Below are 26,175 nucleotides of genomic sequence, written 5' to 3'. Positions count from 1 at the left end.
CCCGGTATTAAAATTTTGTTCTTTTCCAAATTTTTAGGAGCATTACAATTGCATCTTTTGAGTATGACATCATTAACTCTCTAGTGTTATAAAATCCCAGTAACAATGCCACACTGGTTATTATCTCTCTTATTTTTGCTATTATTCAGGGTTGGAAAGGTGAAAGTGAAAGGTATAGGAAAGAAAAATGAATAATTAATCTCTCTAGCATTTAAGGATTTTTCATTTATTTATTTTTTTCCTTTTCAGCTGATATCACCAGAGAACTGAAAATTAAAAGCAAGACTAGAAGGTAAACTTTTCTATTATAAACAAAAGCACATCCTCTCTTTGTATTAGCTGCTCAGTTTTGACCAAGGAAAATTGATAGCTATTATTAATCATATTATCAAAGTGTCAGCTGGTATTACCACATCAATATAGGTTATGTTTCTATAAATTTTACTAATAGTATAGGGAAGACAGGCATTATTATAGATAATATAGTTTAATGTCATATAATAATAATTGGATCACCTTATGACAGACTGTTAAAAAATCATTCTCTTCTTTTTGGTCTTAATTCTTCCTCTTCATTTCTTGCCCCCTCCACTCCAATATTTTTCTTTCAGGGAACAAACAATAATCCATAATAATTATACTTATTATTGTCATTATTACAGTGATAATAACATCCCAGGTTAGTGTCAAATAATTGGTACAAACCTCTAGTTTGCTGTCCATTGGTTTATAAGGACAATATTTCAATGTTACATTTAAATCTCATTGAAACTCTCATTATATCCCTTATATGAAAACAGTTACTTAATTTAAGGCTTGATTTTCACTTTGATAACTTGGCCTTTGATTTTGAGAAAGGAAATAAGAAGGATCTGTGAATGTGACTTCTTGGTTATTTTAAAATTTCACTTGAGGTTATGGGAAGAGTGAGCACACATTACTTCAAAGCAGAATGCATTTAATTAAACACAGAAGGTAAATATCAAGAAAGAGTTGTTCCATATGAACAAGGGGTATGCTTTCTTATAAGTTATCATATTACTGGTGGTGGATGGGACACTTTAATAGAAGATGTATGACAAGGGAACATAGACAGTGGGATACATGTGTTTCTGGAGCCACTCATATTTTGATAACAAAAAATATCAAAATATATTTTAAAAATTGTGATACTGTTCATAGATTCACAGGACTCTTGATGTTGAGGCATAGCTGATATCATTAATTGAGATAATTTTTCTGCTAAGCTGGAGTCCTCTGATGTGGTTCTTTCAATTCTGTTGTTCTCTCTGCTATTATCAAATTAATCAATCATTCAATCAAAACTGGTTTCTTTTCTATTACTCTGCTATTATTGCTGCTACCATTTGCAGGTTTTTGGCTACTGTAGTTATCCTTAATTATTTTGTGATGCAAACTTTGCATGAAGTTGAATAAATTTATCTAGGTAAAGAAGTCTTTTGACATTTTAAAAAGTCTGTTATCAAACTGAATTTTTTCCTTTCCTGGATCTTAGTGCATCTCAGTCCAAACTTTTACATGAGTTATCATTCAAAATTTCTCTAAACTTTTATCATCTCTGGATCATTCAAGTGGGTTCTCTTGAAATAATATGAAACTTCATTAACAAAAAAAAAACTTAAAGATTCTGACTGTAGTTATTGGTAAAGGGCTTCCCCTTTATGCCATGCAAATAAACTTAGCAGCAAGACAAAAGAATCAACATGGAGTGGATGCCCTTTATTCTTCATTTCTTCCTTTGACTTCATTTCTGACAACAACAAAATTGCTGGTGCACTCACATTTTTTATTTTTATATACAAATGACAATGTCCATTGATATAGTTCTATACTGTCTGAAGTAAACTCGATCTCCTTTGCTATTAGGGCTCTTATATTTAGAGGACACATAAATTTTACATCATGATTTTGAAAGATTGTTTGATTTCCAAATTTTAAGTGGCAAAATGGTCTCCAAAGAATATAAGAATTATTGGGGCTCAGGGGAAGGAGGGATCACTTCCCTGAAAGTTGTCCAGAAGACTGGAGGAGAAGGTAAAACTTAGGATGCAGCATGATTTAAGAGTAGAATTTTAGTAGGTAGGGGAGAGGGCAAAACATTCCAGAGAGGAACAACCTGAACAAAAGGAGAGAGCTGAGAACAGGTAGGATGAATCCCTTCATCATCTGGATCACCCTTCTCTGTTCACATGACTTTTCAGTGTTTCTCTTAAGCTGAGTTGCCCAGAATTAGATATGCAGGGTCTGGTCTACATGGAGAACAATAGGACCCTCACATCATTACATTACTGATTTGATTCTTCATATTTCTATTAATTCAACCTATGATTGAATTAGATTTTCTGACTGCCAGATTATACTATTGATAACAATGGAATGCTATACTGATTCAAAATTCATAAATCTTTTTAACCTGAACTACTATTAAGGCAGGTCTTCACTCTTTTACCCTTGTGGAGTCATCAATTAATGAACAATTCTTAAGTGTCTGCTCTGTGTGGGTACCATGCTAAATTCTAGAGAATTTGTTAACTTAAAATTAAGACTTTGTGGAATGGAAAAAGGTCTTTATTGTGATGGGGTAGACTCTCTATAGATGACTTTTAGGAAAATGTGGTCAAGAATCACAGGATGGAAATATGTGGATGAATTGCCCATTACATCGCTGGAGGAAGTACCTATGCCCATGAAGTCATGAATCCTTGCAAGTATCAAAATTCAAAGCAAAGTTTTCCTATTCAATGTTGTCTGTTGCGAACTCTTCAGATCCTGAGCCTATCCTCTAATGGATTTACTATTCTTCCCACGTGCATATTAATAAGTTCAACAATTTTCTTCCACCCTCCCTTCCCACCCCCTTCCCCTCAGTGATGAACAGTTTGGTGAGCATTGTATATGTTCATTTGTGTTTACCACGTTTACATATTTTAGCTATTCTACCCAGACTTGTGTATGATCTGTGGTTTGGAGAATCCCAGTGCTACTCAAGGTCATCCTTATACATGAATGCAAAGGTCTTGAGAATTTCTTGTTTTTCTAAAATTTCCCTTTAGCCCTCTTTTCCATATGTCTGCTCAATGCAGAATGAAATACTTCCACTGCAAAATCAGCCTCCTGTTTAGTGATGCACATTGGGGGTGCGATTCTGAATGTCTGGAGAGAGAAGAGAAAAGAGTAAACTCCAGATTGTTGTGGAAAAAATATGACTCACTGGAAAAAATATTAAAAGGAACTAAGAGCTCTGTTTCCATTTTGTTGCTTATTCTCATTGGCAATAACTAATTATCTTCAGTAGTCATTTCTATATATTTGCATGTTGTCTTTGTCTTATTAGGATTTTAGAACTGATTGATTTGCCAGCAAAAATGCCATGACTAGGACAAGAAAAGAATCATATCTTTCCAGGAAATTATCATGTTGATAAGAATTGATAGTGAAATGGTCCCTTCTCATCTGTAAGACTTTGCTCTGCATGTAGACTCCTTTAAACTTCCTAAATGTGATGGAACTGAGGAATTACTGGACTAGCAGAGACAGTGGCATTAAAGATATCTGAGGGAGGGAGTCTTGCTGAAGAGGAAATGCGAAGGGTCTGTTGAATTCTAAGAGTCTCTTTCTAGAGACCATTTGCTATACAAGAATACACTTACTAGAAACTACTTGCTATATAATAAATCCTAGTTGACTATAATTATTACTTCTGACCACATTACATGAATGGATAAATATAATATGCACAAGTAAAATTTGGGATAAGAATAACAATAATTATTTTGACTATAATTTAATCAAATCACTAAATATTTATTGTTTGCCTACTATTATAATCTCAACATAAGCCTATATACATATTAATTTTCATTGTTTATTTGCATGGTTGTTGTAATTTATTGGTAGAGATGGAGCAAAAGGTTTTCCTTCCTCAAAAAAACCCTTTCCTTTAGAAAAGTCAATTCACTTTTACCCAGAAATCCATAGTTGAAAGAAAGGTTCACTTCCATTTTGTGATTCATTTGAGCATTATTAGCCAGAGGTCATTGGCTATTGACCCAATAATTTGATTTAATGACCAGTATTGTTAGTCTATGTTTTTTTTTGTTATTGTTGCTTGTGGTTTTGTTTTTTTGCAAGGCAATGGGGTTAAGTGACTTGCCCAAGGTCACACAGCTAGGTAATTATTAAGTGAGTGTCTGAGGTCACATTTGAACTCAGGTCCTCCTGACTCTATCCACTAAACCACCTAGCTGCCCCATGTCTTGTGTTTGATTATGAAAATATAAGTGTAGGGGCAGGCCACACTGCCAGTCCTAAGAAGGAAAATTTAGTGAGATTTCAAGACTTAGATATTTCAATGATAACAGTTCAAGTTTTTTTTCATACCTGACTAAAAAGTCCACCTCTGCCAAGGATAAGCCCCATGTCTTTGCAGTCTTCATGGATTAGATTTATTTCTTTGAGAGGAAGAGGCTGGCGACTGTCCTGTAAATGGATTGAGTTATTTAAAATTTCAAACTTCACTTTGTTCAAGAGTTGAATCTGATTTTTTTTAGGTAGTGGGGTTAAGTGGCTTGCCCAAGGCCACACAGCTAGGTAATTATTAAGTGTCTGAGGCCGGATTTGAACTCAGGTACTCCTGATTCCAGGGCCGGTGCTCTATCTACTGTGCCACCTAGCTGCCCCTTTTCATTTTTTTTGAATCTGTTTATTTTTTAAGAAAATGTAATTGACACAATTGGAAGAGCAGTCTCCTCTACCATGGAAGTACTTATCTGTTCATCATTCACTTGATAAAATGCAATCCCTTTCATTTTTGGACAACTAATTGTTAGGAAGTTTTTCTTTACATTGAACTGAAATTTTTCTTTTGGTTATTTCCAATGGGTCTGGGACCAAAAGTTGAATCCTTCTTCTATGTAATAGCTATTTCAATATATCAAGGAAGTTATTATGTCTCCCTTGAACTTTCCTTTCTCCAAATTAAACATCTGCAGATTATTGAATCTCAGAAGAGCATGTAGTCCAGGTCACTCATTATCTTGGCTATTCTCTTCTGGAGATTTTCTAACTTACTGATGTCCTATCTAAACTATGGGACCCAGAACTGAACATAATATGGTCAGTGTGATCTGGGCAAGGCCCAGAAGTGCTAATTTCCCCTCATTCTAGACCCTTCTTCATGCTTGTGAAAAGCACACTAGCTTTGGTGATTTGTAATAAGATTGCAGTTTGCTAAAAATAACAACAACAACAGCAACAACAACAACAACAACGCCATACCACGTCTTTTTCAGATGGACTTTTTTCCTAGACAAGGGTTTTCCTATTTTGTACTGGTGAGGTTGATATTTTGAACCCAAGTTTAGGTTAACAATTTTATCTTGTTGAAGTTATTAGACTATTTTAGACTGTTTAGATCATACAGGTCCTGATTATCTTCTTCTTTTTTTTTTTAGATTTTTGCAAGGCAATGGGGTTAAGTAACTTGCCCAAGGCCACACAGCTAGGTAATTATTAAGTGTCTGAGGTCCTATTTCAACCTAGGTACTCCTAACTCCAAACCAGTGCTCTATTCACTGTGCCACCTAACTGTCCCTCCTGATTATCTTCTACCCAGCTTTTTATCATCTGCAAATTCAATAAAGCATACCATCCAGACTTTTATCCATGATCAAAATATTAAAAAAAGAAAGAATGTAAAAAGGCTCAAAGAGCAGATTCCTGGTTCAAAAGTTATTCTCATTAATAATTACTCTTCTGATCAACCAAATCTGAAGTTATGGTAGCAAAATGGTAATACATGGTATTTATTATGGTAATGGTATGGCAATAAAATCTAGTCCACATTAATTCATCTCCACAAGGATAACATGAGAAATTAAATTTTCCATTCCTTCCAACCAAAACTTAAAAAATTATAATGGTGCCTTTTGTTTCTGGATGCATTCATCTTATTCCCTACCCAGAAAACCACCCCTTGTAACAAAGGAAAAAAATAGGAAAGCTGGATAGTGGGGGAGGCAGAGAAGGACTTTCAATAAGGCTAACTAATGCTTCTATGAAATCTGGAAGCATATGCAATATTATACATTCATAGACTCCAGTCTTTACAAAGGCTGAAAGTACATTTTCTCGTCTCCTTTCTAGGACCAGGGTAGGTCATTGCAATTACACACTATTTAGTTTCTTTTTTGTTCATTCTATTTAAATTATTCTTATTGCTTCACTGGTTTTTGATTACTTCATAGAATTAGTTCATATAAAATCTTCTCAATCCTTATCTTTCATATTCATTCATCATTTTTAATGGTATAGTAATATTATATTTATGTACCACAATTTACTTTGTCATTTCCTTCATGATTATACCCCACATTCTTTTCTTCTTTTATTTTATTTTTTTTAGGTTTTTGCAGGGCAATGGGGTTTAAGTGACTTGTCCAAGGCCATACAGCTAGGTAATTATAGTCTGAGGTCATATCTGAACTAAAGTCCTCCTGACTCCAGGGCCAGTGCTCTATTCACTGTGCCACCTAGCTGCCCCTTACCCCACATTCTTGACAGCTCATTTCATCTAAGTTTTTGACTATTAACTTGATTTCCTCAAAATAATCCTGGGTGAAGGTTGTGTAAATTTTGTTACTTTTCAAAAATGAATAAAGTTCCTACTATCTAGTTATTTGACTTTGTAGAAATCACTCAATATTTCTGAGTCTCATCTTCAAAATGGGAATAATGGGCCTATTATACAATGCTATTGTGGGAAACATTGAATGATTTATCCAAGATAACAGGACAAGTTTTTTAGTTAATTAAGACTAGGTGGTAAGGTGGATAAAGGTCTAGCATTGGGATCACGAAGATCTGGCTCTATTTTTGTCTCTGACATATACTTGCTGAGTAATCATCGATAAATCATTTGATCCCTTATAGTCCAAGGCAACTACTCTCTTAAGACTTTAAGTTATGGAGGAGTTGCTCAATTGTATAGTTAAAGGGAATTTACACCTGAGGAAGGAAATTGCTATCTTGATAAAATAACAATTAGCCTGAACAAAAAGAAAAATTAAAAAAAAAAGAAAATAACTGTAGGGTTTGGGGCAGACAAACAACATACTTTAAGTATACATATATATATATATATATATGTATACTATATAAGTAGTGTTTTAGGTATTAGGGAAATGACTATAGCTGCATAATTTAGAATGTCCTGGCATGGAGAGAGATAGGAGATGGAAAGATTAAGAGGGAGAATATGATAATAATTGTAACTGTTGAACTAGAAGGGATCTTGGAGATGACCCAATCCTATCTTCCCATTTGACAAATGAGCAAACTGAGGACTAGGGAGATTAAATGATTTGCCTATTTGTGTGTGTGTGTGTGTGTGTGTGTGTGTGTGTGTGTGTGTGTGTGTATGCAGTATATATCAAAGTTGGGACTTAGACCTTGGGAATGAAGATGTCTGATGGTAGTAGAAAATGGAAAGGAAGAGTTAGATATATGAGATATTGCAAGGGATAAAGGAGGTATCACTAGGGATGGGTGACCAATTAGTTAAAGTGGAGATAAAAGTTTAATCTTTTGATAAATGAAAAAAATGATGCTATTAGTAACATAGGGAAGATATAAAGGAGAATTGATTTGGAAAGAAGAGTAGATGATGAGGTCAGTTCTAAAATCTTCAATTCTAAGAGTTGATAAGTGTCTGAGACAATGAACTGCATGAGTTAGATATGAAGAAAAGTGGAAGGAAAAAATCAGTACCAAAAATCAATATTTTAGGCAGCCTTTCCTCTACCTGCATCTTGCTCTTCTTGGCCCCCATCCTTTTCCTTGAATATCTTGAATACCATCTCTCACAAATGAAAATGACCTCAGGTTCTCTTTCAGAGTTCTCTCATTCAACTCTATAGGATTCTGGTGACATGCTTAGAGTTTTGTTTATTTCTTAAACTCAGCCTGGTTATCTCTAATGGGTTCCACTGAATTTTGTTGTCCTTGAATGTTCTCTCAAGCTGAAAATTGGATCTGGGTTTTCATATAGCACTTCCATCTCAGACTGATGGATGCTGCAGCTAGGAGGGGAAGAGACCTTCTAAGACCCACCTGATCTTGAACCATTTCTATTCCTATCATGAGGCCCTTTCCACGGACATCTCCAACTATATTGAATTCATCCCGTAGCTTAGCCAACTTCAATAACATATAGGAACCAGTTTCTTGGCTGTTTTCCTGTAGGCCATCTTCTTTAATTGCCTGGTGGTTGGGAAAACAAACGAACAAACAAAAAACCCAAACAAAAACCATCAGCACTGAATGAAACAGATACTGAAACTGAGTGAAGGATTACAAAAATAAATATATAAACCCTAGATCTTCCTTCTTTGTTCCATACCTTCATATGTACTGTATCTTTGGCTAGAATGTACACTCCTTGAGAGTAGACAGTCTTATTTTTCTATTTATATGACCAATACCTAGCAAAATGCTTGTCACCCAGTTAATTCTTAAAAGGATTGTCTAAAACTAGGATAAAACACTTGTGTGCCTTTAGTAGGCTTTGAAAATGTTGTCCCCCTTTAGAGTCCTCAGATCTTTACTATAATTCTTGAGAATCGACTCACAAGGAAAAAAAAAATGTCTGCTGCCATGAAGGGTGTAATTTTCTGGGCCTAAAAACTTGCCCATGCTATAGGGAATAAAGGTCTAACCTTGGAATCAGAAAGACCAGTACTGGTGGGAAATCTCAACTATAAGATTTTCACACATTGATGAAATCACAGGTCCAGACTCACCAATCCAACAAAATTATTAAACTGTCCCCAATGGTGAGTTCTTAATGAATGTTCATTGTCTTACTGATTCCCTATGTGTATTATACCCTAGGCAATTTCACCTAGCCTAACCCTAATTCTGATTTTATCTTTGAAGTCTTCTACTTTTGTGGAACTTGTCATAGATACTTACATCAAGTACAGCAGATCCAATCACACCAGCTATGGGGTTTCCCGAAAATGTGTTGAAATGATATACATGTTTAGCAAAGGAGCTGGCGATCTCTACAGGAAGATAAATAAAAGTCTAATGCATAGAATACAACTTTCATCCATTTTCTTCCAATATCTCATCACACAATCTGAATTACCTTTCCTTTCATGTTGATAAAAATATAATGCATTCTTTACTCATATAAAAGCTTACAAGGAGTCAGTACTTATCTGACATTGTAAGAATGTCCCCAATTCCTCCTAGATTAATGAGGCATGGAGAAAGATAGTGACATTCTTTTGCTTCTCTGTCTCCCTTATCCCTAGGGACTATCTAAAGAGATAGAGGGTGCTTATTATCCTTAATCCTTCCATTCAACAAAAAGAGAAATAAACAAATTAGAAGCAATTTATATTATATAATTATAACATATATAAAATATATAATATATAATATAATAGAATAACCAGATTCAGACCCAAGTGTTACACTTTTTAGAGCTATACTATCTGTTGAATAAGGACTCTTGGAGAAGAATCTTCAGAATACCTGTGATGTTTGTGTCCTCCAGAGAATCTGTGTGGTTAGGGGTCATGTTTCTGTGTTACTTCTAATCCTTCAGATCACATCATTGTTTGGGTAGGGCAAGAGCTGAGCCCTACATTCATCATGTTTGAGTATACCAGCCTTTACTCACTCCTTTTTCCCTTGGAAAAGATATCCAGGAACATAAGAGACCCAGGAACATAACTGTAATGCTTCGTTGGTCTGAAAGCAAAATTCATGTATGTTCTAGGATGATGAACTCAGTGGACCTGGCACATTAGCAAACTGAGCATTGGTCTTACCTGGAGTGGTTACAACTGCTGACATGGGGAAGCCATTTGCTATCCCCTTGGCCATGGTGACTATATCAGGAAGGATTTCATGACTTTGGAATCCCCAGAAATGAGTGCCCAGCCTGCCAAATCCTGTCTGCACCTGGTAAGAACAAATCTGGAAATCAGACTTTTTGGGAAATTCCCCCCCCCCCGCCAAATTCTCTTTTTGATATGGGTATGATCTCATCATCATCAACATCAATTATAGACATTTATTTAGTTTTGACTGATTGCAGGATTCAGAGTTAGATATTAAAGTCTCCCTATTTGAGTTAATTCCACATGAGTATTTATTTTATAAAGCATAGTGGTATTGTTGGGTACCCAAAGATAAAATTAATTAGCTCCCTCAAGGTCCTGACATTCTTTTGAGGTTACAACATGTATACAAATTACAAAAAAGTAATTTTAGGAGGACAAATTTATTATCAAGTATGGGGATGAAGACAAGCTTCATTAGATTTAGAGCCAGGAGCTTACTATATAGAGATCATCAACTCCAACTCCTATATTTTGAAGATGAAGAAGATGAAAACCAGAGGGATTAAAGGATTTGGACTAAGACATACAGGTGATAAGTGGTGGGAATGTAAGTCTTGTCCCTTCAGAGTCAAGTGTTTTCTGTGGTATAGTTTTCTATTATACCACACAACCTAGGGAGGTAGAATACAGCTAGAACCCATAGAGTTTGAGGGGAGTGGGGACTCAGGTCATAGCATGCTCAAGTAGTTGACAAAGAGGAATTTAAACTAGAATTCTTTGGAGTTTAGAAGTCATGTGTGGGAAAATCTTATTGTACTTCATTCATGTGCAAGCTAGGAGAGTTCAGACAGAGATTGTTCTGGTCTACCCTTGTTCAGGGCTTGTCACATTTCATCATATATATTTGTTCCAAAAGTCTCAGTGTAATTTTAAGCTTCATAGTAAGTGATTCAAGTGCCCTAAACTTGGGGTAGAGAAGCCCCAGAACTGCTGTCATCTTTTTTTTTTTTTGCAAGGCAAATGGGGTTAAGTGGCTTGCCCAAGGCCACACAGCTAGGTGCTGTCATCTTTTAAGGGAGGGAGGGGAGATGATGTGTGCTCCTTGGAGATGTTATGGAAGAAACTTCCAAAGAGAAGGCAATGTGTTAACACAGAATAGTAGTGTGTTTCAAAATTCCTAGATATGTAAACTAGCTAAGTGTAAACCCCTTTCTTGGGTCTTTATTTTTGTCTCCCAGACCTACTTTCCCTCACTCCTTCACTGCTAGTACCTTCCTTCTGAGATTACCTTCCATTTATCCTCCATATATCTTGTTCATTCATTGCTGTTTATGAGTACCTTCCTTCTGAGTTTACCTGCCATTTATCCTCCATATATCTTGTTTATACATTACTATTTATGAGTTATGTCCCCATTAGATTGTGAGTTTCTTGAGGGCAGGGTCTGTTTTTGACTTCTTTTATACTTTGGCACACATTAGGTATTGAATAAAAGCATGCAGACTGACTGTCTAGGAAATTTTCCATCACAGATATCTTGACTGAATCTCTGGCTTATCCTTTGTTCTCAGGCTTCCCTCTCTTTTTTTATTGACAGTCCCAATCTATTCTCCTCTGGAGGCTCCCATGGGGTAATTGAAAGTGAATTTACATGGAGAAAAGGCACAAGCTAGGGACTTGCTGTACTTGAAAAGATAATTGAGGGTTTTGGAGAATGAGGGGGAGTTAATATTACAGTGTACTTCTTGAATATTAGAAATTACTTGAGAAAAGAGAAAACTCTTTTCAAGTGCTTTAGAAGCAAAATTTTAATGAATTTATGGAATTTTAGATCCCAGAAAGATCTTAGAACCCTACTTCTCCTTCCCCCTCCAATTTGAAAAGACTTTAGAACTTGGATTATTTGCCTAATTTCATAAAACTTCCTAAAGTAGAGAGTAAGAATTAGAACTCAGATCTCTTGATTCCTGGTCCAATGTGCTTTCCATTATATCGTTCTAATCATTTTTTAAATCTAATCATAATACAATTAGTTCAAGGATTTCTACTTGTGGTGACATTTTATTAATCTACTTGTAATGTCTGAAAAGAAGAAACATGTATTCTGGGAAAGTATTCCATATTCCATATTGATTTGCCCCTTATTTATTACAATTTATTTGGATCAGTCTGTGGCTCTTCTGGTGAAGAAACTTATTTCCCTGATCTAATCAAATTAGTGTCTGCTCTGCAATTATAATCTTAAAGAGTTGTCTTGAACATTAAGAAATGACTTGCTCAAAGTCATGAAGCCAGGATTGTTAGAGGTTGAACTTGAACCTAGGTCTCCATAGTTCTGACATTGCCTTTTTATACCATAAATCATGTTCACATTTCTATTCCAAATCAAGAGAGGTTTCTACATGTTGAACATGTATATCAGAGTTCTTTTGTTATCATTAGAGTTAAAAATTGCTAGCCAATATTATTTTATTTTATTTTATTTAGGTTTTTGCAAGGCAAATGGGGTTAAGTGGCTTGCCCAAGACCACACAGCTAGGTAATTAATTATTGTCTGAAACTGGATTTGAACCCAGGTACTCCTGACTCCAGGGCTGGTGCTTTATCCACTGCGCCACCTAGCCGCTCCTATTATTTTATTTTAAGCACCAGATTTAACTTGCCTAATTAAATTGCTTAAGCAAATCCTCCAATGCTATGCTCCCTGACTGTGACCTGATTATGACTAGTAAACAAGACACAGAATGGGTCTGATGAAGAAAAGCTGAGTAGGCAACAGGAAAAGGAGGGGATGGGAGTGGGAAACTGGTGTAGGATTGAAAGTATGTCTTGAACAATTTACTAAAGAGATAATCCAGAGTTCCCTGGATTTCAGAAGGTGATGCAAGAATGAGACAATAGCCTAATATTCAACCAGATGATGTTTCAGCAGAGGAGACCTATTCATTTCAATCAACTCAAGTGAGTCTGAAATGGAAGGAAGTCATTCTGGTAGGGTGAAACCATCTGATTCCCAAAGCTTTAAAGAAATAATCCTCTGTTGTTCAGTTGTATTCGTTTTCATTTCCTTCTCCAGTTCATTTTACAGGTAAGGAAACTGAGGCAAACAGGTTTAAGTGACTTGTTCAGGGTCACACAGCCAATAAGTATCTGAGGCTACTGTGCCACTTAGCTACCCATCTCAAGATGAAATAACAATGTGTTTATGATTCTTAGGACTCTGCAAGGCATAACTCATTTGGATGTGTCAGCACTAATTGGGCAAAAATGAACCAATCAAAAAAGCCAATCTCACTCTTTTAGAGTCATGCTTTATATTTTTTTGCTAGATAGTTTCCATCTTTAATGTAGACCTGAGTTTTAGTATTTTCTAGGAATACTGTGCCCTTTGTCTGAGTACTTACTTCATCAGCAATGCACACACCTCCCCTCTCTCTCACCAGCTGGAAGGCTTCCTTCAGAAATCCTCTGGGGTACTGAACCACTCCATTGACACCCTGTAGGAAGTCAAATGAAGGAAATCGTTTAGAGGTGAGCAAGAATTATGAAAGCATAAATCCTTGCATGAATATATGGAAAAGGATTTAGTAGTATTAATAATAGCAAGGATAAAAAAATTCCACAAAGTCATTCATGAAAAACTTTGTTTAATACATCCCTCAAAATAAAAGCATTTATAGGTGTGATGTACTTCTTGGAGAGTGAGTAGAAGTTCTCTTTTCTCAGGTGCGGAAAAGAGAAAACAGTCTTAAAGACACAAGGTCCAGAAGACAAAGAAAGCATCCAATGACAACAAATGTTATTAAGTGACCAATCCAGATAGACTGAAATTTTCTTTTATAGAGAACTTTAAAAATAGCATCTATCCATCAGTCAGGAATTGTTCAGGTCTGGTCCTGCCTGAACTCAGGGAAATGAACTATACAACTTTATAATATCCCTTGTATAACTATGACTGTGTACTTTTTCAAGGACAGTTGATGACACATGGAATTCAGTAAGAGAGGTTGTGGTAGGTACCATTTGCCAATCTGCTTAAGTATAGAAGGGATAAATTAATTTTGATGCAGTTTCCTGTTCAGTTCAATGAAGGTCCATCATGAACAGAAATACCCACCTGAATAGGCTCTGCAAAAAAGCCCGCAATTTCTTTGGCTACCACAGTGTGAAGAGTATTTTTGAACTCTTCAATATATTGACTATTGGCCTTACAGCAGCCTGCAAGGTGAAGACAGAAATGTTTTGGGATGAGAGAAGAGCATTCAACAAATGACAATTTTCAAGGGTCTCCAATTGGCTAGGTGCAGCAATTTGCCTGTAATATATCTTTCTTGAAAAACTATAAATTTGAAAAGTTTCAACAAATCTCAACATGTTCACAGATAAAGAACAATAAGTACTCCTGACTCTAGGGCTGGTGCTCTATCCCACTGTGTCACCTAGCCTCCCCAGATAAAGAAGATTAGGAAAGGAGAACTGTGCATGAAATGTATATGAAATAATTTCTATTGTGTACAATTTGCTTTTGAAAAGTATATACTAAATTTAACAAACCAGCTTGTACAGTTTATCTGTCACTGTCTGAAATTCTTTTGCTTTCTTCTACATAATTTTAATAGTTCATTGATGTTGTTTCATTTCTTTTCTTCTTTTTTATATCATATGCTACCATTCCACAGTGGTTCCAATCACTGTCCCTCCAAAACAGCAGATAAATGCATACATTGATCAAATCTGAAAAATAGCTCATTCATTATCTACAATTTGCCATTTCTCTGACAAGGGACTGGATACATGCTTCATAATCAGTTTTTGGTGTCTTGATAGGTCATTATATTGATCAATTATAAATCAATGAGCATTTTTAAGAGTATATTATGGTGGTGCCAATTTGTTTTCCTTTGCCTTTCTGAAGTCATAAAATTGAACATCTCCTCACTCTGTAATCAATTAATATGACTTCCAGTATTTCTTAGAATCTGTCCCTTTCATAATTTCTTATAGTATAAAACTATTTCTTTTGTAAAGGTAACCCCATTGACATCTCAAACTTAACATAACCAATGCAGAACTCTTTTCTTTCTTATTCTGAACTTCTTTATTATTATAGAGAGCACTACCTTTTTTCCAGTCAATCAAGTTTATTACCAGGTGTCATTCAAGACTCCTAACTCATATTCACAGCATACATTCAATCTGTCATCAGGGGGTCTACTTTCTCAATATCTCTCATATGCATCTTCTTTTCACTTAACACAGCCACTACATTAGAACAGGTCTTCATTTCTTCATACCTCGACTATTACAATGGTATCCCTGCCTCAAGTGTCTTCCTTCTCTAATCTATTCTTCATCTACCAAAGAGATCTTTCTTAAGCACAGGTCTGATCATGTCATTCTCCCACTCAATAAGTTCCACTCTTTTTACTCCAGGGTCAAATAGGAAATCTTCTGCTTGTCCTTCAAAGCTCTTTACAAAGTGAATCCTTCCTTCCTTTTCAGCCTTCTTGCATTTTACTGTCCTCAATGCACATTCTATCGTCCAATGATACTGGCTTTCTTGTTTTTCCTTGCTGTCTTTGATTCTATATATTTTCTTGTCTGCCCTCCATGTCTGAAATTTTTTCCTCTTCCTCTCCTAGTTTCCCTAATTTCCTTAAAAATTCAGCTCAAATTCTTGCTTCTGCAAGAGACCTTTGTTTGCTATCCCACAATATTAGGTCTTTCCTCTGTTTGCCTTCCATTTAGTGTTTATTAGCCTAGAATTTTATTTTTCTGCTTTATCACTACTTTTAGTACTTAGATGTTGTGTTATTCAGACCACACACACACACACACACACACACACACACACATATATATATGTCAAGAATTGATATTATTTCATCATTTATTTTATTTTTAAACAGTGTAGTTTTTCTGTGTATTTTTTAAAAACATGTTTAATTTTATTGTTGCCTTGACAAATCATTTTTATTAATAAATCTTCAATTGTCTTAAGGCATAATAAAAGCTTCTCTAACTAAAAGTTTCTGTAAATCTTTATATTTCAAGTGTATTTCTTGCAAACATGTTGGATGCTGCTCCCTGATCTAATCTTCTTTGCTTTTTCATTTTATGATTGCGTGGGCAGCTAGATGGCATCATGGATAGAGTACTAGCCTTGAAGTCAGAAGGATGGGAGTTTGAATCTGGCCTCAAACACTTGCCACTTACTAGCTGTGTAACCTTAGGCAAGTTACTTAACCCTGATTGCCTTGCATCCAGGGACATCTCCAGTTGTTCTGATTCATATCTGGTCACTGAACCCATTTAGTTCTGGAGGAGAAAGTGAAGCTGGTGACCTAGTACAGCACCCTCTCACTCAAATCCATGCTTGTCATGACATCACCTCCTTGATATAATGGTCTTCTTTGAGAATGAAGGGTAAATGTCACATTATGATCGTATCCATCTAATTCATGTTCATGACTATGACTTTAAATTTTTTTGTCTTCTTCCCCTTCACATATCTTTTTATATTTTTTATTTACTTTGCCTCTAACCTTTTCTTTACAAAAAGGAAACTGAAAAATAAATGCAATATAATTGTCAATAACTCATAATTGAAGTGCTTTGATCACATCTTCCTTTTTCTTCAAGTTGAGAGCTTTTTACTGACTCTTCTACTATCTTTGTTCCCCATTTAAAAACTGTATGTCAAAGTTGAAGCTTGTTTTGCTTGCTTCCTGACACATACTTCCCTTTTAAATTACCGATTCCTTTTTCTTTTTCACTGCCTATTTGCCATTGAATTTAATGTATTTATTTCTACATTAGACCCATACATGTATATGTTCAATTTTTCTTTGCTTGCATCAGAGAAGAGTGAAGTTAATGAGATTTCCACTCTCTCATCCTTTCATCCTGATTTTTCTAACCTATCTCAAGTATGGAAAATAGTAAATTCCTCCACCTTTTTCCATATTTTCTCATATTTTTTTTCCTCCAATTTTCTTTTCATTTAAAATCGAGACAAGCCAAAACCATTCCCAAATCTTCGGCTTGCATTTCTTTTGTTATCTTTGAAGACAATGAATTCTTTTTTTTTTAACTATGAATGCAGGAACACACTATTTATTAGGTCAATAATTCATTTTTAGCAATACAATTACAGAATATCACAATGCTGGTTACAAACATACTCAATATGGTTTGATGGTTACAAATAATGTTGGGCACTCCAAGTCTGTGCAAAGTATGATACGAAAGGTTATTCTTGACACAACAAAGAATTGTCTTCAAAATCTAGTAATGACCTAGATAGAAGACAATGAATTCTGAAGGGATGCTTGTCTCTTATTTTCCTTGTAGAAGGTAAGCATTTTATTACCATTTAGCCCCTTCCAATTTTTCTAATATATTTACTTTTTTAGGCTTTTTTAAAATCTTCTGTTTTTGAATTTCAGATATGTTGCCTAAATCTGGTCTTTTCATGAGGAATACTTGAATTTCCTCTGTTCTACTATTGTTCTATTAGAACCAGGAGGGATGGGAACTCAGAGGAGCCTGGAAGGATTTGCATGAACTGATGCTGAGTGAGATGAGCAGAACCAGAAGAACATTGTACACCCTAACAGCAACATGGGAGTGATGGTCAATCTTATGGACTTGCTCATTCCATCAGTGCAATAATTAGGGACAATTTTGGGGGTATCTGCAATGGAGAATACCATCTGTATCCAGAGAAAGAATTGTGGAGTTTAAACAAAGACCAAAGACTATTACCTTTAACTTCTTTATTAAGATAAGGTATCTTATGTAATTTCTCTCTCAGCACATTTAATTTAAATCAATGCATAACATGGAAACAATGTAAAGACTATCAGACTGCCTTCTGTGGGGAGTGGGGGGAGGGAAGCAAAATTGGGGGAAAATTGTAAAATTCAAAGATAAATAAATTTTTAAAAAGAAATTCCTCTGTTCTATGAAAGGTTCATTTTCCACTTCTCATTTTGCTATGTAAGTTTTATTTGGTTCTAAGATTTTATCCTTTTACCTTTTGGAATATAATATTTTAAGATTTTCTTTTCTTATTTCTAATTGTAGCTGTAGTCTTGTGTGATTCTGACTGTGGATCCTTGGTACCTGAACCATTTCTTTTGGGCTATACTTTTCCCCCCTCAGGATTTTTTGAGATCTGTGGATTTTACCTGGAACATTTATGACTGTGTTTAGTTTCAGTTTCATTAGGAGGTAGACTGATTGATTCTATTTTCACATTATCTTTTTGTTTTAAAAGATCTGGATAGTTTTCTTTGATATGATTTCATGAAATAGAATAGCTAGATTTTTTTTTTGTTTGACTATAGCTTTCAGGTAGTTAAATTATTCTTAAATTATCTCTCCTTTTCCTGATTTTCATGTGATTTGTTTTTGATAATAGAGACTTTGTATATTCTAATTTTTATTTTTTCTTATATTTCTTTTTGTCTCATAGAAACAACAAGTTCTGTTTATTTCATTGTATTTTTTAGGGCATTTACAACTTGAGTAAGTTTTTCAGCCTTCTCTTCTAAACTATTTGCCTATTATTTGCCTTTCATTTTTTCCCCCTTAAGAGCTCCAATTTAATTTTTAATCTTTTGCTTCACTTCTCCAAGGCAACATTAGACGTCTTATGACCATTCTTTTCTCTGAGGATCTATTTACGTTCATTTTGGCAATATTCTTTTCTTTTGAATTTATCTCTGGAGCCTCTCCTCTCTCTCTCTCTCTCTCTCTCTCTCTCTCTCTCTCTCTCTCTCTTTCTCTCTCATTTGCATTTGTTTACTCATTTTGTTTATAGTCCTAGTTACAGAGTTGGGACTTTGTATCAAGGTTACTTTCTTTGTCTCCCACACTCTTTTTTTTTTTTTTTTGCAAGGCAATGGGGGTTAAGTGGATTGCCCAAGGCCACACAGCTAAGTAATTATTAAGAGTCTGAGGTCGGATTTGAACTCAGGTACTCCTGACTCCAAGGCCGGTGCTCTACCCACTCTACTCCCATCTCCCACACTCTTGAACAAGATAGTTTTATTTCACCCTGTCTCCTTTGTGTTAAGGGTGTTTCTATTACTGTTGTTCTGGAGCTGAACCAGATTGCCCCATCTTCTGCAGCAATTTTTGGTTTTTGCCTAGTTTCCAGATAGTTCAATGTAAGCTTTAGTTCCATTTTTGTTTCCTTCTGCTTACATAACCTCTGGTAGGGAACCTATTCTATCTCTGGCAGTGACCCTGGCAAGCCTAGGCAGTATATCAGAGATTATATACATCGATATACTGCAAAGTTCCCTGGCATGTTTGGACACTGCGTTTTGTTTGTTTCTTGCTGTTACTGAGAGGAATACAAATCTTAGGGCTCTCAGAGAGCCCCAGGACCTCATACTGTACTGATCCTATCTTCTGTTTTGGTTTTGAGGGCACTGTTTGATCCTATCTCCTCGAACAGTGACTTATCTAGGTCTGGTTGCTCCCTACTTCTGCCCTGACAGGCCAGGGCCAAATTCCTGCTGGGTTCCATTTCTATTTAAAGGAGCTCACCCTGGTTTCTAATTCCTCTGGTTCCTCTCTTCTCTGAGTGCCCAAAGGCCGTTAGTCATCTTTCTTTGCTGAATGAGCTTTTTGGTGACTTTTTTTGGCTTTTAGATCTTTGTGATAACCTTTTAGATCTTTGCTAGTATGTTTGTCAGTGAACTGGGCTGCTCTGAGACCTTTTAGGTCATGATTTTAACTAGCAGTGAGTCTATAATTTAGAATTATAGAGTTCTCCAATGTTCAGAACAGTTAAGAGACTTGCCTGTGCCTTTATTACCCATAAGTTCCAGAAGCAGAGGTGAATCACGTCTTCCTAAATCCATATCCAGTGTTCTACACACTATCCATCATATCCACTACTACTTCATGGTACCTCTGAATCAAAAAATGGGAATAGAAATCAATGTGAGATAAGGGAGCCAAATTAATATAAAGTCATTTTGGAAGTTATAGTAAGTCAAAAAGAGGAACCTTGGTTTAAGACATATTTTGCAGCAGCTATCTAGGATAGTCTTTCAATGGGAAAAAACCCCAAACACCTTTTATCTTTTCTTTCTTGGAAAGACATATGATTAGTTGTGGCAATGAGTTCTCATGGGAGACCTTTTTGGGATAGCTAGCATAAGAATTCAGTTTAAGGCTTCTCTTATTAGCAGATACATCATCTGTTACTATTCATGGTGTAAGCAGTAATATGTCAGAATAATGATTTATGTTTTAACCACTGGTATTAATTGTGACACCAAAGGAACATATCATCTATAACATTATGTCTTAGTACCCATAACTTTTAACAACCTGTGTGTGAAATTAAATAGGAAAGAAAAGAGAATAAAGGAGAATTTAATTCAGCAAAAATTGATAGAGGCTCTCACCATGAGAAAAATTATTTGTATTTTTGGGCTGCAAACATTAAAACAAAACAGTCCTTGACCCTAAGGGAAATGAAATGTACACAAATAAATTCAAAGCCTGTACAAAGCAATACAAGAAAATTTCAAGGGGGATGGAGAGACAATAACTAGGGAAATCAGAAAAAATTTTGTGTAGAAGCTTGAGCTATACTTTAAAGGAAGTTTAGGAATTCTAGGAGATTGAGATGGAAGTGTGTTCCAGACATGGGGGACCATGAGCAAAGCACTGAAGTTGGAATGTCATGTACAGAAACCAAAAGGTTAATATGACTCTAACAGAGAGTATGAGAAGGATTGTAGTATGAAGGAAGGCTAAAAAGCTAAGTAGGAACAAATTATAGAAGACTTTAATAGTTTCTTATAGAGGAGTTGAGGAAAGAAAGACAATTTATAACTGGAAGATGGAATTCATGGAAAGTTGCAAGGAAGATTTGATGCTTGATCTAGGTCTTCAAGGATGATATGATTTCATTAAGTAGAGATAGGGAAAGATATTTTAGGCAAATAATGGAGGTATTACTACAGACTTTTAGACTTGTGTGGCTAATGGTAGGCAAGAGGAAAAGGTTAAAATAGAATTTTATACAAATTGCACAGAAGGAAAACAGTTTGAATAATGAAAACTACTCTGGAGGTTCCTATTATTTGGATGGTAACATTGAAAATTGGGGTTACTGAGGGAGTGGGGAGTCATGGAAAATGAGCCATATGTTTTAATGGGACTCTTTGAGGTGACAGAGATGTCTCATGACCTGATTGAACATGTGTTGTGGAAAGGGAAAGCTATGTAAGAGAATACAAAGGCAGGAATCACAATCTTTAACAAGACTACCATTGCTCCTGATCAATATCTGTTTGATAACTAGCAGATACTCTGAGTCACTGACATTCATCTATTAACATTACTGAAGTCAGCCCTCAACTAGAGGAAACTCTCATCTCACACCTTAAATAAATAGTTGGGCATGAACAAGGAGAAATAAATTAAAGAGGGCATCAAAATATTATATCTTTCATTGGGGGAGAGACACTGAGAGTGGGATATTTAGAAAATTCAATATATTTGTATCTCCTCTTGCCTCATCACCCTGTCCTTGAATTCAAGGTTATGGCTGCTTCTTTGCAACGTTCAGTGCTTCCTCTATTTTCAGCTGAATTGTACATCACTGTTCTTCCATGTCAGGCTGTTACTGACAGAAAGAGTGCATATCTCATTACCATATACACTCTCTGAGTTCATTGTCATGGCAACGGCAAGAGAGCATTCTGAGAACCGTTCAGCTCAATGAACATTTAGACAAAAAGTTACTAAGCACATATATACAGAGCACATGAGACACATGTATAGAGTGTGGCTTAATGGATAGTGTTGGATTGAGAGTAGCAAGACATGGGTTCAAATCCTAACTGTGATGCTTACTGTGTGACAATGGTCCATTTGTTTTGGCAAGGAATGATTGTTGGTGTTTGTCCTTCATTCTTGAAGAGGGTCATGCAGAAGATGCCATGACAAGCAAATAAGTTGGATTTATGTGAGGGAGGGATGTGGTAAAAGATGAAATCATAGATACTCTTCCTGCTTATTTTGTGCATGAGAATATCAAGAAGAAAAAAATGGCATAATGCCTGCCCTCAAGGCATGATGCCTGCCTGCCAAGCCAGTAAGAAATATATTTCTACATCTGTCTATCCATCTATTCACTCCTCTTCCTATCCATCCATTCATCCATATATCTGTCCATCCATCCATCCACTCATTATCTATCTATCTATCTATCTATCTATCTATCTATCTATTTATCTATCTATATTGCTGTTTAGTTTCAGTTGTATCCAACTCTTTGTGACCCCATTTGGGATTTTCTTGGTAAAGATATTGAAATATTTGTCATTTCCTTCTTCAGTTCATTTGAGGCAAATGAGAAAATTGAGGCAAACAGATTAAGTGATTTGCCCAGGGTTACACACTAGTGTTTGCAACTGTATTTGAACTCCAGATCTTCTTGCTTCTATCCACTGTACTGTCAGCTACTATTTAGGTATACATATGTATATTTATATACATAAATATCTTTCTATATGATGTCAGAAATTAAATCTTGGTAAGTTTAAAGGAGAGTTCAAACAGAGAGGGATAAGACATTGAGAAGGGATCATTATTAGCTGATGAGTGGGGATTGAGGTAAATTCCATGTAGGAATTTGCATCTGAATTGGGTTAATTTATTCTAAGGAACAGAATGATTTCAACATTTGAACATGTGGAGGAAAACTATCCTAGGTATGGATAGAGACTTGGGGAAAGAGTCTATGTAAATAAATAAAGGTGGAAGTAAGGGCAGAGAAATGCCTTTATTTCTCAAATTGACCATTTGGAAAATGGAGAATAGTACAGTTTGTCTTGAAAGCAGATTATGTGAAAGTAGTAGTATGAAATAAGTTTAGAAAAGTAGGTTGTAGTCAGATAATGGAGGACCTGGAAGGCCAACCTAAGGATTTTTTTATTTATTTTATGCAATAGGCTATGGTGAGTCACAAAAGAAGGGCTTATTTGACAAAGTTGTCCAAGGCTTTAGTTTTTAACTGATGTTTTAGAAGGACCCCAAAAAAGGAACAATAGTATTTAAAGAAAGGCAATTTGAATCTTTTGTGGATGATAAGGTTAGTCTTCCAGTAAGACAAAGAAAAAGAACCTATGTGGTTTTGGAGAAAGATCTGTACTCAAGGTTATGGCATCCAGGTGCCACCACAAGAATGAAGAATCCGTTGCCAGGTGAAGATTCCAGAGCTTACAAATACCCAAAGAAGGGCTTGAATTGAAGACTGGCATCCATATCATCTCTGAAGAAAAGTGGCTCATATTCAACAGAGGTGGTGAACTGGTAGTGGAGCAAGTCAGTTAAATATTGTGGGGAGGAAAATATTTGAATCAGAGAGTCATGGAACTAATGACCAAAGGAGGGGACAGTGAGGAGGAGCCACAGCCTAGGATAAAAAACTAAGACCTTGTTCTTTACTGGAACTGAATTACGTTGACAGTGCCAGACCAGGGACTAGGGAGAGTTGAGTCTCAGGATTGTTATCGGGATCAAATGAAATTTTGTAAGTAAAGTGCTTTGTAATGAAGTGCTATATATATATATATATATATATATATATATATATATATATATATATATATTAGTTATTATTGTTGTTCCATGAAATGAGGGATCTGAGTAAAGTGTTTTTCAGTGGAACCATATAAATTGATGTCATCCATTTACACCATGATTACAAGATGCTTTTATTTGATTCCTTGTTTGAGTTGGAAGATATTTTTCCTATTTAGTAGAAATAATGAATTTAAAGTTAAACAGAATCACATTGGGCTTAAACTGTTTCCCTGAAAAGTGCCACATTTGATATTAATTTGTTCTTGACATTATTGTTTTGGTGGTTTGCTTTAAATAGAGTTCAGTTTTCCAATAGATATCAAATATGATAGTGTTTTCATGGTGCTTGGGTTTATATTTGCAGTACATGAATAAACTCTGAGTTGAAGGCTTTGCAACAATCAACAAAGGTTGCAAGTTCCTTGATAACACAGCCTTTCCTTCTATGGTTTTCTCCATGATTCCTGGTTTCCATTTAATGTGTTTTACACTACATAATGTGATTATCAGACTTGGTCTTTGAAGCTAATCTTTGAGGCATAAAGGTAATCTTTATGAAGGTAGGACTCCTCGCTCCTTTTTTTTTCAGATTCTTTCTCCATTCTAAAAACTTTTCCTTTTTAATCCCTTCATTACTGTCAGATAGCAGGTACAATGGATAGAGCTTTAGGTCTGGGGTCAGGAAGACATTTAAAGTAGCTGTGCAGGCAAGTCAGTTAATCTCAGTTTTCTCAATTGTAAACTGTGGATAATGAGAGATAGCACCTTCCTCCCAGGCCTATGCTAAAGACCAAATGAGATTATATTTGTGAAGTGCTTAGCATACTGCCTGCACAGAAAGGGCTTAATAGGTGCTTGTTTCCTTTCTTTTCTTTAATTCTCCTTTATCACTTGAAAATGAGAGATACATTTCTTAAATCTTCCAAACCTCCTAGATTGAGAGATATGCATTTTGCACATATATTTGGATCTTTTTTTAATATTGCCAGAAATACAAATCTGGTGTGCTCTTTGCAGGTTGGGGCAAAACTCCTTTCAACTTCCCTACTTGATAGGACCTGGTCTAAACCTGCAAGTTTCTGATTCAGGAACACACAGTAGACTGCTGCTATCCTTATTGTTAGCCCCATGAGAAGTTCTATAGATTTGGTGTAACTAAGTTACTGGATTCCCTTCGACCTGGGATTCTTGACTAGTTAGCTGCAGGTCTAGAGCTGCACTCACTGCTAAAACTGGGTCATCTGCTCCAGGAATCAAAATCATAAGCATTCTTTCTGGGATTTGTTGGTTTGTTCAGTAGACAACCAAGGCCCATACTTTCAAGTTCCTCTCCTCTCTACTCTGGATCTGTGATGGAGAACTAGGTAGTGTGAGACAAATCTGCTGGATGGCATTTGTTCCTGGACTAAGTTCTAGATTAGGGATCCTTTAGAATCTGTCTATCCTGGTGCTCCCTGGTGCTTCTATTCTGATTTCCTTCCCTGGCCCTCCTTCTATGCCTCTTTACTATAACACCATGTTATCTCTGTCGCCATTGACTGCAGACCTCACCAAATCTCTCCCTAAGTTGCCTTGGACTGGAAAAATGACTCAACATGACTTTTTCTTGGCTTTCCTTTTCAGAATTTGGTCTGGGTACATGTTCTAGATCATTGTAGAGAAGTGACAGAGGTGAGCTAAACTCAACTGCTTCCTTTTGCTTTCCATCCTGTCTTTCTTGTCTAGCATTTCCCAGAGAATTTTAGCCCTGGTTTCACTCTATCCACTCTCTGAATTCTGAAATCTACTATTCTCAAATACAAATTGCATTTAAAGTGGATGGGGTTGGATTAGAATATTTCTCATGGAACTTTGGCTTTGTAGTGACAGATGCAATTATTCTGACCTCTCTCTCTCTCTCTCTCTCTCTCTCTCTTTTTTTGTTTTTTGCAAGGCAATGGGGTTAAGTGGTTTGCCCAAGGCCACACAGCTAGGTAATTATTAAGTGTCTGAGGCTGGATTTGAACTCAGGTACTCCTGACTCCAGGGCCAGTGCTCTATCCACTGCACTACCTAGCCACCACCTAGCCGCCCCCTATTCTGACCTCTTGCTAAATAGTATACATTCTTAGGCTCCAAAAGAAGTGATGTAGTTAACCCCTTACTATAAACCTTAGATCATGTTTGGCTTTCTTTCTATTTTTTTAAACTAAAGGCACTATGTAGATGTTATAATGCTTGTCATGATTCTAAAATAAAGTGGTCACTTCCTCAGAAGGCATTTGTTATTTATACTTTTTCTATTATTTACTCCTTTCTTTGTCTGACTCAGGTCCAAAATAGCAAGTCCCCTCAACATTTCATGCTTTTTATGAATATTGTTTTGAAGAATGAAAGTATCATTCTCATTTGCTTTGTTTTTGAAAGAGAGAGAGCTCTTGAAAATATTTGCATATAATTCCCCTTCACTATTATCATGCTTCTATTCCTGATTTGTGATGCTTTCGAACTACTTCTTCCTTCTGTCCCAGGGGTTTGTAGTATATTCTCATGATAGTATTACATTTCTCCTGTAACTGATTTTTCCCCACTGTGCTGCCCCAATCCATTTCCTAGATTTGTGGTATCTTAAAGTGCAATGCTATTCTATTTCACTCTTTATTTTGCTCTTTTTGAATAAGATACTTTGTTTTAGAGT

The 26,175-nt window shown here is 35.8% G+C and overlaps 1 protein-coding gene across 1 annotated transcript in view; it reads right to left on the bottom strand.

Annotated features, from left to right (window-relative positions):
- Positions 1–210: 210 nt before the first annotated feature.
- The window catches only part of AGXT2 (alanine--glyoxylate aminotransferase 2), a 56,281-nt gene continuing 30,316 nt past the window's right edge, over positions 211–26,175 (bottom strand). Inside the window, exons 8-14 of the mRNA XM_074208411.1 lie at positions 13,993–14,093; positions 13,280–13,372; positions 9,861–9,993; positions 8,992–9,083; positions 8,131–8,280; positions 4,402–4,500; positions 211–3,174 (exon numbers count right to left, since the gene is read on the bottom strand). Of these exons, the coding sequence (XP_074064512.1) occupies positions 3,058–3,174; positions 4,402–4,500; positions 8,131–8,280; positions 8,992–9,083; positions 9,861–9,993; positions 13,280–13,372; positions 13,993–14,093 (785 nt within the window). The 3' untranslated portion in view covers positions 211–3,057. The remainder of the gene's footprint in view (positions 3,175–4,401; positions 4,501–8,130; positions 8,281–8,991; positions 9,084–9,860; positions 9,994–13,279; positions 13,373–13,992; positions 14,094–26,175) is intronic.

This window comes from Macrotis lagotis, chromosome X (assembly GCF_037893015.1).
Source record: "Macrotis lagotis isolate mMagLag1 chromosome X, bilby.v1.9.chrom.fasta, whole genome shotgun sequence".
Lineage (NCBI taxonomy): Eukaryota > Metazoa > Chordata > Mammalia > Peramelemorphia > Peramelidae > Macrotis > Macrotis lagotis.
This window is presented reverse-complemented; position numbering and strand designations above follow the sequence as displayed.